The sequence below is a fragment of the Bombina bombina genome, chromosome 4, assembly GCF_027579735.1.
Source record: "Bombina bombina isolate aBomBom1 chromosome 4, aBomBom1.pri, whole genome shotgun sequence".
In the NCBI taxonomy this organism is placed as follows: Eukaryota; Metazoa; Chordata; class Amphibia; order Anura; family Bombinatoridae; genus Bombina; species Bombina bombina.
Window position 1 is genome coordinate 1,018,779,349 of NC_069502.1, and position 14,468 is coordinate 1,018,793,816.

At 35.6% G+C, this 14,468-nt stretch overlaps 1 protein-coding gene across 1 annotated transcript in view; it reads left to right on the forward strand.

The window, feature by feature from the left end:
• BFSP1 (beaded filament structural protein 1) overlaps window positions 1-14,468 on the forward strand; it is a 92,109-nt gene that overhangs the window by 12,617 nt on the left and 65,024 nt on the right. The window contains exon 2 of the mRNA XM_053709327.1: window positions 803-863. Coding sequence (XP_053565302.1) covers window positions 803-863 — 61 coding nt within the window. The remainder of the gene's footprint in view (window positions 1-802; window positions 864-14,468) is intronic.

A 14,468-nucleotide genomic window follows, 5' to 3' on the forward strand; every position in this document is an offset into this window, starting at 1 on the left:
TTAGTGTGCCCTATACTTTTAATGAGCAGCAAGTTATATTAGCGCTCACTGCGCTCATTTTATAAATGTTGATTTAGGTGTTGCACTTAAGCATAATCCACAATACCCATGTAAAATATAATGCTTTTTAAGACCAGAAGTAAACCATAATTGTTAATAATATAACACTAAACTATATAAAGAGCTCAACTACTTGTTCAATCTAGGCTTATGCGCCTTAGCTTAGTGCACCATCGGCTTAAGGCTAGAGTAAATTTTACTGTGCATCCTCATTGAAGTCTTTTATGTGAGGGGTTAAGCGCACCTGCACTATTCTACATGTAGAGGTTAGCACTTTGGACGTGAAATATGAGATGACAAATATTGCTATTATGCTTAGGTTATGTTAATGCACACTTGTAATCTAGGCCAAGATAGTTAATAATGCGTAAAGAACTTTGCAGTGCACTTGCATTATTTATGTTAATTTCTTTTCCTGTAATTTAACTCTAGAAATTGTTACATTTCTGCTTTTAAATAATTTATTTTGCATGAAAATATTTTGCAATGCAGAGAATACTTTCTGATGCATAAATAAAAAAATTACTTTGTCTCATAAATTAAAATAATGCAAATAAAATATGTAGTTTTTTTTAATAACTGATTGTGAATAAAAAATGTTTTAACATTTTTATGCTATATCTCCTGCTCAATAGTTATACGCCTTAAACTTAATATAGAGAGAAAGACCATGTACAGTTCAATTATCACATGATGTTACATTTAACTTAAACTTTAATTTTTTTACTGCTATTTTTCACAGGTACAGAAATGAATGTGAGTATCAGCAACTTCTCAAAGATAATCTTCAAAATCTTAATAAGGTGAGTCAGATACTATAAAATAAGCTTTTGTTACATTTATAACAATTGTTGAGGGGCCATATTATGTCCAAATTGGTGATAATCTCACAAAAGCTATCTTGCATGTAATATGGTTCTAAAGATGAGCAGAATGGCAAAAGCACAGTCCAGAGCATATTTAGGTTTTTGCTACCTTGGGCACAGAGAAATCGGATGACCCCCAAACTCCACCGTCACCCATTTTAGCTCATATTAGTATCATATATGTTTCTCATAAAATGTACTGTGCAAGTTATTATTCACTCGTTTATGCCAAACTCACAGAAAAGCATGCAAGTCATTATTCCATCCTGTGAGCCATTTTTAGACCAATTATAAACCATTTATATCTCTTTGAAGAACATGACACTAGCAAGACATTATTAAACTGTTCTTCAAAATGTGTTGCCTTGTAAAATCCTGTTGGCCTAGGTCAGGGATCATCAACCGTGGCTCTCCAGAGGTTTTGGAACTACATTTCCCATGATGCTCAGACACTTTAAGCCGGCTGAGCATCATGGGAAATGTAGTTTCAAAACCTCTGGAGAGCCAAGGTTGATAACCCCTGGTCTAGGTCAACAAATTCTAAATTGAACAAAGCACTACATGTTGCACACCTGTGAAATATGTTTTGGGTACCACCTATAAAAGGCATACCATACATAAGGCCTCATGTACTAAATGCATAATGTCTAAAGAGTGTTATCTATGTACACGTATCTCCCTTGGTTTCATTTAACTAAGATTGGAACCTTTTCATTTTCAAGCGTGTATCTCCCAGCAAAACTTAGAAATGATACAAGAGAAAACAATCCTTAGATTGGAATTTATTACTTATAATAATTAACAATCTCATTGTATATGGAGAAATTTTTGGTAACTATGAATCTCGGACATGCTTGAGATCCAGGAAAGCATGTGCATTACATGCATGAAACCAATTCTGTGCTTGCTCAAAGAAACAGGAATTGTTAAATGTCCCAGTCTCAGGGATATAAAAAAAATGGAGTCATTTGTTTTAAAAATACATTTATATGGAAAAACATTAACATTATAGTGCATCTGCATTTGCTTCTGCCCTTGTTAGTAAAACACTTTTTCCTTTACACTTTTTTTCATTAGGATTTTGTATCATAGTTCACGTACTATAATCCTCTGATTGTTTGCTGGATTGTTTTAGTAGTTCATTGTTAGCCAGCTTTTAGATCTTTTCATCTTCCTTATGGATTTTTAATCATGGCTTTATGGCTGCACTATTGGTACCAGGTAATCCACACCAAATAAATCAAACAAAAAAATCCATTAACAGTAACAAACTTTATAAATAAATACAAATTCAAGGAAAATATATTAGCTTTAATAGGCTTTCATATTACAATAGAAATGCTGTAGTTTTTATTAGGTGTTGGAGTATTATGCAAGAAGGACACGTTATTAATAAACATCTCAACTTTCTTCTTGAATTTTTTATACTTTTAACTGAAACTTTCTTCTTATACTATTAACTGAATAAACATAGTACAGATGATCCCTTTTTATCTGCCATGGTCATAACAATTTTAATTGGACAAATAAAACATATTTACGATTTCACTTGATGCCGTTACATAGTATAATTCCTAAATGGGAAATACAATTTTACATTTAATCCTCATTACAAATCTTTAGTTATGTATAGTAAAAAATATATATATAGTTTGATTTCTTCATGTAATTTTCCTTATTTTTCTTGTAATTTAGAAATCCTGACAGAATGCTGACCATGCCACATTATATGCAATGATTGAATAATAAGTGCAATCTAGTCTATTGCCAAATTCTATTATATGTTTTAAATAATTATTACTCAAATTATTTTAAATCTCTAACTTAAAATGCATGCATACTACTTTATTCATTTAAACTAGCTTGTTGAGAATCCAACTAGTCAAGTAAATTTACTACCATTACATGAAATTACAACTTTGCTAGATCTTTGTTAAATTGATATAGTATACAATCAAATTTACACATCATATGTTAATATTTCAATACATTTATGACAGACGGCTTTGGAAAGTTTTCTTTAAATGTACATGAATTTCAAAATTCAACTTTCATGATTCAGGTAGCCCATGCAATGTTTTTCTATTATCAAATTTACTTTGCTTTCTTTGTATCCTTTGTTGAAAAGCAAATTAAGCTACTTAGAAGTAGGAGTGCACTACTCGTAGCTAGCCGGTAAATGGTGACTACGCACATATATATGGTTTGTCTTTGGCTCACCAGGTGTGTTCAGCTAGGTCCCAATAGTACATAGCAGGATTAAGGCCTAGATTACAAGTGGGGCACAATTGATAACATAGGGTGTGCTATTCATATAGTGACCTTCTGCTAAGAATTAGGGATGGGCAAATATGTTTATAGTCGAACTCAAATGTTAGAATGAATGTTATTGTAGAAATTCGATTTACATAACAGAATGTTGACAAGAACAAATATTCTTAAAAATTCTATTATCGAATGCTTACAGTTTTCAAACGTCACTTTTGAATTCGATTGTCACTTTCACATTTGAATGTCGCATTCAAATTAGAATATTACATTTATAAAACACAGTTGTAGACTAGAAATACTATTTCGAATTTAAATGCTACATTCGAATTTGAATGTCACATTCAAATTCAAATATTACATTTATAAAACACAGCATTAGCCAAGAAATACTATTTCGAATTCGAATGTGGCATTCAAATTTGAATATTACATTTAAAAAACACATTATTTGACTAGAAATACTATTAAAAAAAATTTGAAAAAGAAAATTCGAAAATCGAATGTTAGAATGTTATATAAGCATTTTAAATTCGATTTGAACAAACGAATGTGTCAAAATTCGTTTTAAATTTCATTTTTTTAGCACTCCCTGTAGTTTCACCAGATAGCACAGGAAACTCTATCACTGCTCATGTAACAATTAGTAATTTGAACTGGGAAGTGGCCAAAGGTGTTTATGTATATGTGTATTTCTATGTGTAGATACTGTATATGTGTGTATGTATATAGGTGTATGTGTGTGTACATATGCATGTGCATTTTTGAATGTATGTATAGAAGTCTATAATGTGAGGAATTCATCGTACGTGCCCTATCCAGCACTCCGATGCTAGTGCGCACTTGACATGTGCTTGAGTACTAACATATTACTTTAAATGTGTAATATGAGTAGAAAAATCAAAGCGCAAATAAATTCATTTGAGCGGTGTTAGCGTACAATAGAGCTAATATTTTTTAGCTCCTCTTGTTATCTATGCATATTTGTTTTAACATAGGTAAAACATTTTATTTTTGCACTATTGCTTACATATAAGACATTTTTTGTACGTTATATCCCTTTATATGTATTATTAAATCTAAAATTCCAGACCTTTAATACCTTTCAGTTCCAGAAGTGTTTGTAACACTCATTTCTGAAGTGTTTTAAAGTCTGATTCCCTTGTAAATTTTTTCCTAAGAGTATCACTGTGCTAAGCATCTGTTATACAGCTTCTGGCAACAGTGAACTAATTCATTAGATGAAGTAACAGACATTGTGTGTGATTAGCTGCTTTTCCCCCATGAAGACACCACAGGCAATATTGATTTACTAAACTCTTGTAGTATCGCTTTGTAATCAATTCATCTGCATTTCTAATTAAAGATGAAAAAAACAAGAAAATGTGTTGTGTGATTGATATAAAATAAATGCCCAAGACTGCAAAACTAAATTCCATGTGTAGCAAAACTACTATTCTGTGTTGTAAATCTTTATAATAGACTACAGGGCTACACAATAGGTACAAGAAATACAGAAGATAAAGAACCTTCTTATATTAGCTTACAGTCTTGGGAATGCTTATAAGGGGCATATTTATCAATGTGCGAGCAGACATGATACAAAGTAGCGTATTATGTCAGCCACACATCGATAAACATTGATAAATGCTGAAAACATACGCTGTTGGCATTTATCATTGCACCAGCAGTTCTGGGGAACTGTTGGTGCAATGCCGCCACCTGCAGATTCGTGGCCAATTGGCTGCTAGTAGGGGGTGTCAATCAACCCGATCGTATTAGATTGGTTTGATTTCTGTCCACCACCTCAGAGCAGGCAAACAAGTTATGGAACAGCAGTCCTTAGACCGCTGCTTCATAACTTCTGTTTCCGGCAGGCCTTCAGGAGCTTGATAAATACTGAGCTTGATAAGTATGCCTCTAAGTGTCAGAGATGAAGGGTGAGGAGAATGTTCAATGATTTGAAGAACAAAGGGTCAAACCTTCACTATGGGCTAGGTTATGAGTGGAGCAATATTTAGCGCTCGACGGAAGCTTTTTGAGCACATCAGGTTGCACTAGTATTATGAATTGAAAATAAAAAGATTGTGCATGAGTGCTATCCCGATGCACCCAAAAAGTGGAACTTAGAATATTGCGAACACGTTAACGTATTCCCCTCATAGAGTTTAATGGAATGGGAAAATTAAAATAAAAACTAACACCCATACTCACACGCTAACACGATCAAGTTTAACCAAGTGCGCTCAACCTGTTAAAATTTGAATATTTCCCATTCCAATGTTCTTCACATAGAAGAATATGCTCTATTTATTCATATATATATATATATATATATATATATATATATATATATATATATACTTCTTCTCTTAGGAGGGCACTCACAGGATTTCTCAAGACAAATATGTTCTAAAAAACACACAATTTAAAAGGATATGATACAAACAAAAGGATTAATGCATATAAAACAACAGTGACACCCCTCACCCCATAACATAAACAAAAAAGTTAAAACTGGAGTGTAAGGTGATCAACTTCTGAGGTTGACTGAACTAGAGTAGATTGGTCATTAAGTAGTAGATATTTGATTGTGGTTCTGATGGAATCACTTAGGCTCTATATTGCAGCATGAATCTGAACTACAATCGGTGCTCCCTCTCAGGTGTTTGATTTAAATTAGATCTGCCTCCTATATATAATACCTAGTTTGATTTTTTATGTCTGATACACTGGTGTGTAGTAATTGTACTTGGGGCTAATGTATACTGTGGATTCATTCTACCTCCCATTGGTTTATTTTCTAATATGTGAGTAAAGTGGTTTGGGAGTATTTATTTTTGTAATTGTGTGAAGGCCCCTCCATGGTGACGCATTGATAGGTGCCTTTTCCCGCAGCTCTGGTGCCTATGGGTACCACAGGTGTGGTCTGCTAGTTTTCCGATGGAGCTCTTACTTTCCTTTTTCATATTCGATGTTGGTTAGTGTTAATATGAGTACATTTATAGTAAGTTTGGTATTCCTTTCATTTCTCAGATAACCTATAGGCTTAAGTGCAGTGTCTGCGATTATGTAGCTCTTCAACGGTTAAGACTTAGATGAGTTTCACTAGTATCAATATACCATGAAGAGACCTGTGTGTAGTGCTTTGCCTCTTATTGCGGTGTAGTATAGGCTTTGGGAGAAAATATTCTTAAAAAGTGGTGATCTGATGAGTTTTGGTATGTCAGTATGTCTATCAGGTTGTAGCAATGTCTCATAAGTTTGCGTTTTAATACCCATGCGGTAAGGCTGGTGTCCTATTGGTTTTCAACTAACAGCTGACCAGGTCCAATCTAGGCACCTGGAGCTATTTAAAAAGAGTTATTTTGGCTTTCGGCCTCAGGTTTACAAGGCGTTTTTCTTGGTAGCATGGCTGTAATGATGTCATGAACCTTCTTATCGTAATGATCTCTTGTAAGAATAGCGGTTTCATCTATATTGATTATTGTAGTATTGTTAGCTCTGACTAAAATGCAGACTGACATAGACTTTATGAAGTGTCATGTATTGGTTACACAAGTGGGTAGTGAATTATGCTTATGCAGTGGTGTGTCGGATATATGGAGTGCATTTTTAGTTCTTACTGACTATTACTAGACTGGTCTGTGAAATTGTTTGAAATGTGATTGAGTCCTTAGGAGCTATGATGTAGTTGGGGTGCATAGTGGCTATGTTTTGTAACTATTTTATTGGTAACACTGTAATCGGAATTTGTTTGCGTTAATGCGCTATCTGCCCACTGATTACTCCTGACGCTCTTGATTGGTTATTTAAGCTACAGTTTATGCAATATTCAGGAAGTATTGACAGCGAGCCTTGCAACCCTATGAATTTGGTTGTTATGCTATGGTCAGCAGGTCTTGAGCTGCAGGTTAGATAGTTTTTTGTTGAACAATATACCACTATATGAGGGTGTTTTTTCCATACTATCGGCTTCTATTAGCTGGAGTCTGCATTGTATTTCTGATGCTTGCTGCTCTGAATCCTAGGGCTCTTACATCAGTGACCATGATTAAATATGTATGAAATATTAGAGTATTTCTCAAAAGACTTAGTATGTCTATTACCATGATTAAACATCTATGAAATATTGTAGTATGTCTCAGAAAGTTTAGTCTTATGTTTACCTAGTTTTAACTTTTTTTATGTTATGGGATGTGGGGTGTCACTGTTTTTTCTTATGCATGAATCCTTTTTTTTGTATCATATGCTTTTCAATTTTGTATTTTTTAGAACATATTTGTCTTGAGAAAGGCCCAAACTGGGGCCGAAACGTCAACAATCAATTTGTTACCTTAAATGAATTGGAAATAAAAATGTATTTATGTACAAATACTGTGGGTGCCCTTCTAAGAGAAGACATTTATATATGCATAGTATAGAGGATAGCACCCAGGTAGTGAATATACCTCAAAGGTTGGAGTACTGGGCTGCCTGCTTTTATATATATATATATATATATATATATATATATATATATATATATATATATATATATATATATTGGTAAAATAGATATCTATACCTATATATATATATATATATATATATATATATATATATATATATATATATATATATATATACATATTGATGCCTATATATAGGTACAAATATATAGAGATATTTACAACACCAATTACAAAAAAGTTGGGGCAGTATGGAAAATGCAAAAAAATAAGTCATTTTAAAATTCAATTAACCCTGTAGTATATTGAAAACACATTATTAACATATCATTTGATGTTTTACTTCGTGAATTTAATATATTTTTGAAAATATACACTCATTTCAAGTCTGAAATGAAACACGTTCCAAAAAAGTTGGGACAGGGGCAATTTTGGACTAATAGTGTCAAGTTGAAATAAGAAGGTGATTCAAAACAGGTGAGGCAATCATATAATCATTGTATATAAGGAGCCTCTGAAAAAGGCCTAGTCCTTCAAGAGCAAGGATAGGTCAAGACTTGCCAATCTGCCAACAGATGTGGCAGCAAATAATTCAACACTTTGAGAACATTATTCCCTAAAGACAAATTGGTAGGATTTTGGGTATTTCACCTTCTACAGTGCACAATATAATTAAAAGATTCAAGGAATCCGGTCAAATCTCGGTGGCAAGGGCAAGGCCAAAAATCACTTCTGCATGCACGTGATCTTCGATCCCTCAGACGTCACTGTCTCAAAAACCATCATAAGTCTGTAATGCATATCCTAACATGGGTTTGGGAATACTTTGGCAAACCTTTGTCAATCAACACCATCCACAGATGCAAGTTAAGGTTTTACTATGCGAAGCAAAGCAGAAGACATACATCAACACTATTATCTGGGCTCGGTCTCATCTGAGATGGACAGTAGCACAGTGGAATTGTGTTTTGTGGTCCGATGAGTAAACATTTCAAAAAGTTTATGGACAGAACAGCCATCGTGTTCTCCAGGCCAAAGAGGAATAGGACCATCCAAGCTGTTATCAGCATCAGGTCCAAAAGCCAATGTCCTTCATGGTATGAGGGGTGTCAGAGACCCATCAAAACTCATGCAGTGAAGGGGGTAAGTAGCACAGCGATAGGCAGCATTTTTAAATATATATGTATTTGATTATATACATATATATTTATGTGTTAATATGTGTATATACACATACTAACACATAAATATATATGTGTATAAGCATATACATATATATTTACATTGCGATTTATGGGAACACACAGTTCCCATAGACCGCAATGTAAAGGCACTTTAAAGCCCCAATACTGCTTAGTAATAAAAAACTATAATGTGATTTGTGGTTAATTTTTTGACCACTAATTGGCACTGCGAGTACTAATTAGTTCTCCATTTGTAACCTAGCTCTTTGTGTATAACATAGAAATGTAAAATGATTTATGGTTTAACGTGGTCGGGTTAGCGAACATGAACATTTTGTAAACTTAAGGCGCGTTATTGAAATACTACATATAAAATATTTTTTAACAACTATTAAACATATGCAGTACATTATGTTCTATGTGTTGAACGAACATAGGAATGTAAAATGTGCGTTTTGCGCATCATGACTCACGATTTAGGTTTTAACGTGGCCGGGTTAGTGCACATGAAAACATAGTAATCTTAAGGCATGTTATTGAAATATTACATATAAAATATTAACAACAAAAAATAGCAAAAATTCAAAATTATTAAATATACTGTAAAATATATAGATACAGTATAGTCTATGGATCATATAGAATATTTAACAGTATGTTTAATATTTTGTTATAATATTTACAACATTGGGTTTACAGGATCTGAAAAATTCTCCTTTTACAACAGTATTGCTTGTACAAAAGACAAAAACATAACTATTTCCACAATTTGAAATTTTATGAGAACAACTATAAAACACTCTAAATGTTGGTACTATCCTGATTACAAATGCTCCCTGACCAGCCCATTCTCACTAGAAATAACCCTATTCTGGATCTGGTGAACCAACCCTCCCTTTTCTTTTCCTTGAACCCTTCATTCCTTCTTTGTTTTATTATGCCTCTCTGCATTTTATAAGGTTTATTGTTTGTTATGGGTTAGTAATGTAATGGATAATAATAAAATATGATTAGTAAACACAGATTAAAATTGAACCCTTTACAACAATTTCTTAAATTATTTTCGGTATGTGGGGCTGTAAACACAGAGACTTAGTTATGCAAACAAAAGGACTTATTATAATATAAGATAACAAATGTAATAAAACCATAATAAAATACAGATAATACAAATCATTCAAATTATATATATCTTGATCCAATTAGCTGTTACACTATACATTATGTCATAAGCACAACATGGTTATCCTGATTACCAAATCCTGACCAAGTAACTACAAACCAGATGCAATAACTTAAAAAAGCTTTACTATAATTTAACTTATTAATAGCATTTACCAATTAATCATTTTAGTCTCAACAGATAAACAAGCTTGCTCTACAGTATAATAATATACTGATTCAGTCACATGGATATTTGAATTATTCTTAAAATACCACACACCGTTATGCTTAAATTTAAAAATACACCTTTAGCTACTATAATGATTTAAACATATACCATTGTACCTTATTGATCATATAGGACAAACAAACATCAATCATAATTTCACTATTGGACCGAGGTTGTTAGCACAATGAATATGCATAAAATGGTTTGCACAACACAACTTCTAGAGGAAGGAATAGTGGTTGTTGTTTGTAGTACGTGTCTGAAATAGCAGCATAGTATCTGCTGGTATTCATTAATATAGGAGAAGCTATTTATTATACGGAAGATAGCTATGCTTGAAAATTAACTCATGAGCTTATGAACAATTTAGGATGAAGAAGAGAGCATATTGTTTGTCATTAGGCATTATAATACCAGGCAATTCTTCTATGAACAAGGAACATAGCAACCACAGACAATCGTTTCGTCCTTCATTGGACCTCATCAGTGAGGTGTAGCCATATTACTTTAAGCACACTGAGCATGGAGTCCACGTCTGGTTGCCCCTTTTTCCCATAGGGAGACTAAATACATAAAGAGAGAAATGCTTGTGCATTGTTAAATGCAACATCATATCTGCTACAGTGCATCATGTCCGTCCGACATTTAATAAATTGGCCCCTTTATCTGGTTTAGAAGCAAAAAGAATATTAAAAAAAAAAACACAAAAAGTGACACAAAGGGTAACAGGTACACAAACATTAATATATTAATTCTTTTCATTTTTAGGGTGGTAGGAAAAGAGGTGGAAACTTTTATAATAGGGCATTAATAAAATGCAGAGGGCTATAAATTAGGGCATTACTAAAATGCCAAGAACTATAATTTTCAGCCAAGCTTTTAGTGATTTCATGGTCCTTTATGCTGCCATCAAAAAGTTAAGTCAATGCTTCTCTCTTTGGCCTGATATTCAAAACCTCTACGGCATGGAGAGAAATCAAGTCTTTAGGATTATTTTTATACCTTGTATTGTACTATATCACATAAAGAACACTACATAGCAACATAAACATTTCTCAAGATAAAATTTGTATTTCTAACTTTTTTAAGGGCCTCAGCGGCAGGGTTTTGACTATCAGGCCCTTTGTCTTGAAGATAATGGGTTAATATTATTCTATACATTTCTGTCACATAAGGGATTAATGTGATTATCATCAGATGTATTTCACATCCCCACTCTAATATTTTATTTATCTTCTTCAACTTCATCTCTCCAATATCTTCTCTCTTTCTTAATCTCACCTCTCCTTTAGAAAGATTTTCTATAACCCTGTCACGTTTCATATGATTTCCTTAAATTTTTGGAATATTCAGTTTTATATCCCCATTCTGCACAGATAGACAGAATCAAACATACAAAATAGGCAGTCAAACAAAATTAGACACATGCACTTTTTCTAACAAATATGTTAAAATACAGATATGTGCTTTCATGTACACAGCCTTGTAGCCACACTTATAAATATATTTAAAAATACATTGCACATAAATGTTCATAAACATTCACATATTTGTGCCCATGAAATCTGAGTCATACACATTAAAGTACACACATTTATTTCTAATGCAAATGCAAACACATACACTGTCCCAACTTCATTCGCAAGTTCAGACACAGGGGCCCATTTATCAAGCTCCGAATGGAGCTTGAGGGCCCGTGTTTCTGGCGAGCCTGCAGACTCGCCAGAAACAGCAGTTATGAAGCAGCGGTCTAAAGACCGCTGCTCCATAACCCTGTCCGCCTGCTCTGAGCAGGTGGACAGACATCGCCGAAAATCAACCCGATCGAGTACGATCGGGTTGATTGACACCTCCCTGCTGGTGGCCGATTGGCTGCGAATCTGCAGGGGGCAGCTGCTGGTGCAATGCTGAATACAGTGAGCATATTGCTCTCCGCATTCAGCGAGGTCTGGCGGACCTGTTGATAAATATCCCTGACAGTCTCACACAAGCATAGAAATTAATTTATATTTATGGAACCATAGACACACATTTGTACACAGATACAAATAAATAGGAAGATCATGAGATTTAGACATACACTAGTATTATTAAGCAGCAGTTCCTCAATGTGCTTGTCTAAGCTGTGATATAAAAAAAAAATGATTGGAATACAGGACATTCCAGGACACAAAGTAGGTACTATATACAGGAGGTGATAGGGAGATTTACCACAAGGATATGCACCCAACAATCAGGACTGGATAGTAACTCTAGAAGTTATGTTTGGGATAGCACTCCTTCACAGGATACAATCAATCTATCTTTCTTTCTTTTATAATTTGAATAGTAATAATGATAACCATACACATCACACATATAGGGGCCAATTTATAAATGTGTGGCGGACATGATCCGCTGTAGTGGATCATGTCCACCAGACATCGATAAATGCTGACAGCATATGCTGTCGGCATTTATCATTGCACAAGCAGTTCTGATTAAACTGCTTGTGCAATGCTGCCCCCTGCAGATTTGCAGCTGCTAGCAGGGGGTGTCAATCAGCCCAATCATATTTTTTTGCAATCCGTAACACAGTAAGAAAAAATATGTTAATCATGTCAATTTACACTTAAAGTGAGAAAGGGACAAACACTCCTGCACTGTGTGACCAAGGAAGAAATACATTGCCTAACATGATAAAGCATTCATATGTTAATGTTTAGAAAACAACATAGCACAGGCCTGCACATGATGAGAGACACAGGGGGGAGATAGAGACACAGGGGGGGGGGGGGTAGATAGACACAGGGGGGAAGATAGACACATAAGGGGGAGAGATACATGGGGGGAGAGAGAGACACTGGGGGGAGAGAGAGACACTGGGGGGGAGACAAGGGGGGGAAGAGAGACACAGGGGGGACAGAGAGAGACACGGGGGAGAGAGAGAGAGACACAGGGGTAGGCACGGGGGGAGAGAGACACGGGGGTGTCAAGAGACACAGGGGGGAGAGAAAGACACAGGGGGGGAGAGAGAGACATGGGGGGAGAGAGAGACACAGGGGGGAGAGTGACACGGGGGAGAGAGAGACACAGTGGGGGGAGAGAGAGACACAGGGGGGAGAGAGAGACACAGGGGGAGAGACAGGGGGAGAGAGAGAGACACAGGGAGGAGAGAGAGAGACAGGGGGGAGAGAGAGAGAGACAGGGTGAGAGAGACACAGGGGGGAGAGAGAGACACAAGGGGGGAGAGAGAGACACAGGGGGGCAAGAGAGACACAGGGGGAGAGAGAAAGACACATAGGGGGGAGAGAGACACATAGGGGGGAGAGAGAGAGACACAGGGGGAGAGAGAGAGACACAGGGGGGAAGAGTAGGAGAGATACAGGGTGGGAGAGAGACGGGGAGGGGAGAGAGACACGGGGGGAGGCACACAATATATTTCATACAACACCCAGTGCAGATACACTGAATATTATTATTTTTTAATAACAAATGCAGGGTCTTAGAAATATTTTTTTAATAAATGATGGAAGTAAATTGGTTACCTTTTTTAATAAGCTGTTCTTTAGAATAGGAACAGTGTGGTCACTTTGTGCCTTGTTTAAAGCAAGCTGTCATCCAGGCACTCAGGCAGCAGCCCTCACTTTGCTGAATTGGCTGCCACTTGTCACTAATGCACTTGAAGTGAGTGAGAGTCGCAAGTGAGTCTATGTATTGTAAGTTGCAGTCACATAGATAAAAGTCCAGGCAACCAATCAAATCCCCCACCCACCCCCATTGTGGTACTAACCAGTGCGGTCACAGCTCCATCATTACTCCACTGCTCCAGTTCCGTGTGCACCATGACCTCCATGTGGTTCCTCCTCATGATTGTTACAGATTTAGACTCACATTGCGCATGCAGTGCTAACTTGAAGCACAGAGGAGCAGCCGCCTTGTTATGTGAGGGATGTGGGCTTAAAGCAGGCATCTTCAAATCATCATGGCTTTGGCTTGCTCCATCCCAGGCTGTTCACATGTACCTAGAGACCTTTAAAATAGTGTCATTATACCCCCTTACTCATGTTGGCAGAGCTATGAATGTTGTGAGCTTTACAAATAATAATAATATTTCATTATGCACTGTGTTGTATATTTACATGGAAACACTTCACACCACTCCAGTCTCTGATCCTGCTCACTAATAATAACAGCAGATGAGGGTGTAGTTATTGCTGCTGGAGCTGATTCCCAGATGCTCACTGCATCCCAGTAGACCAATCTG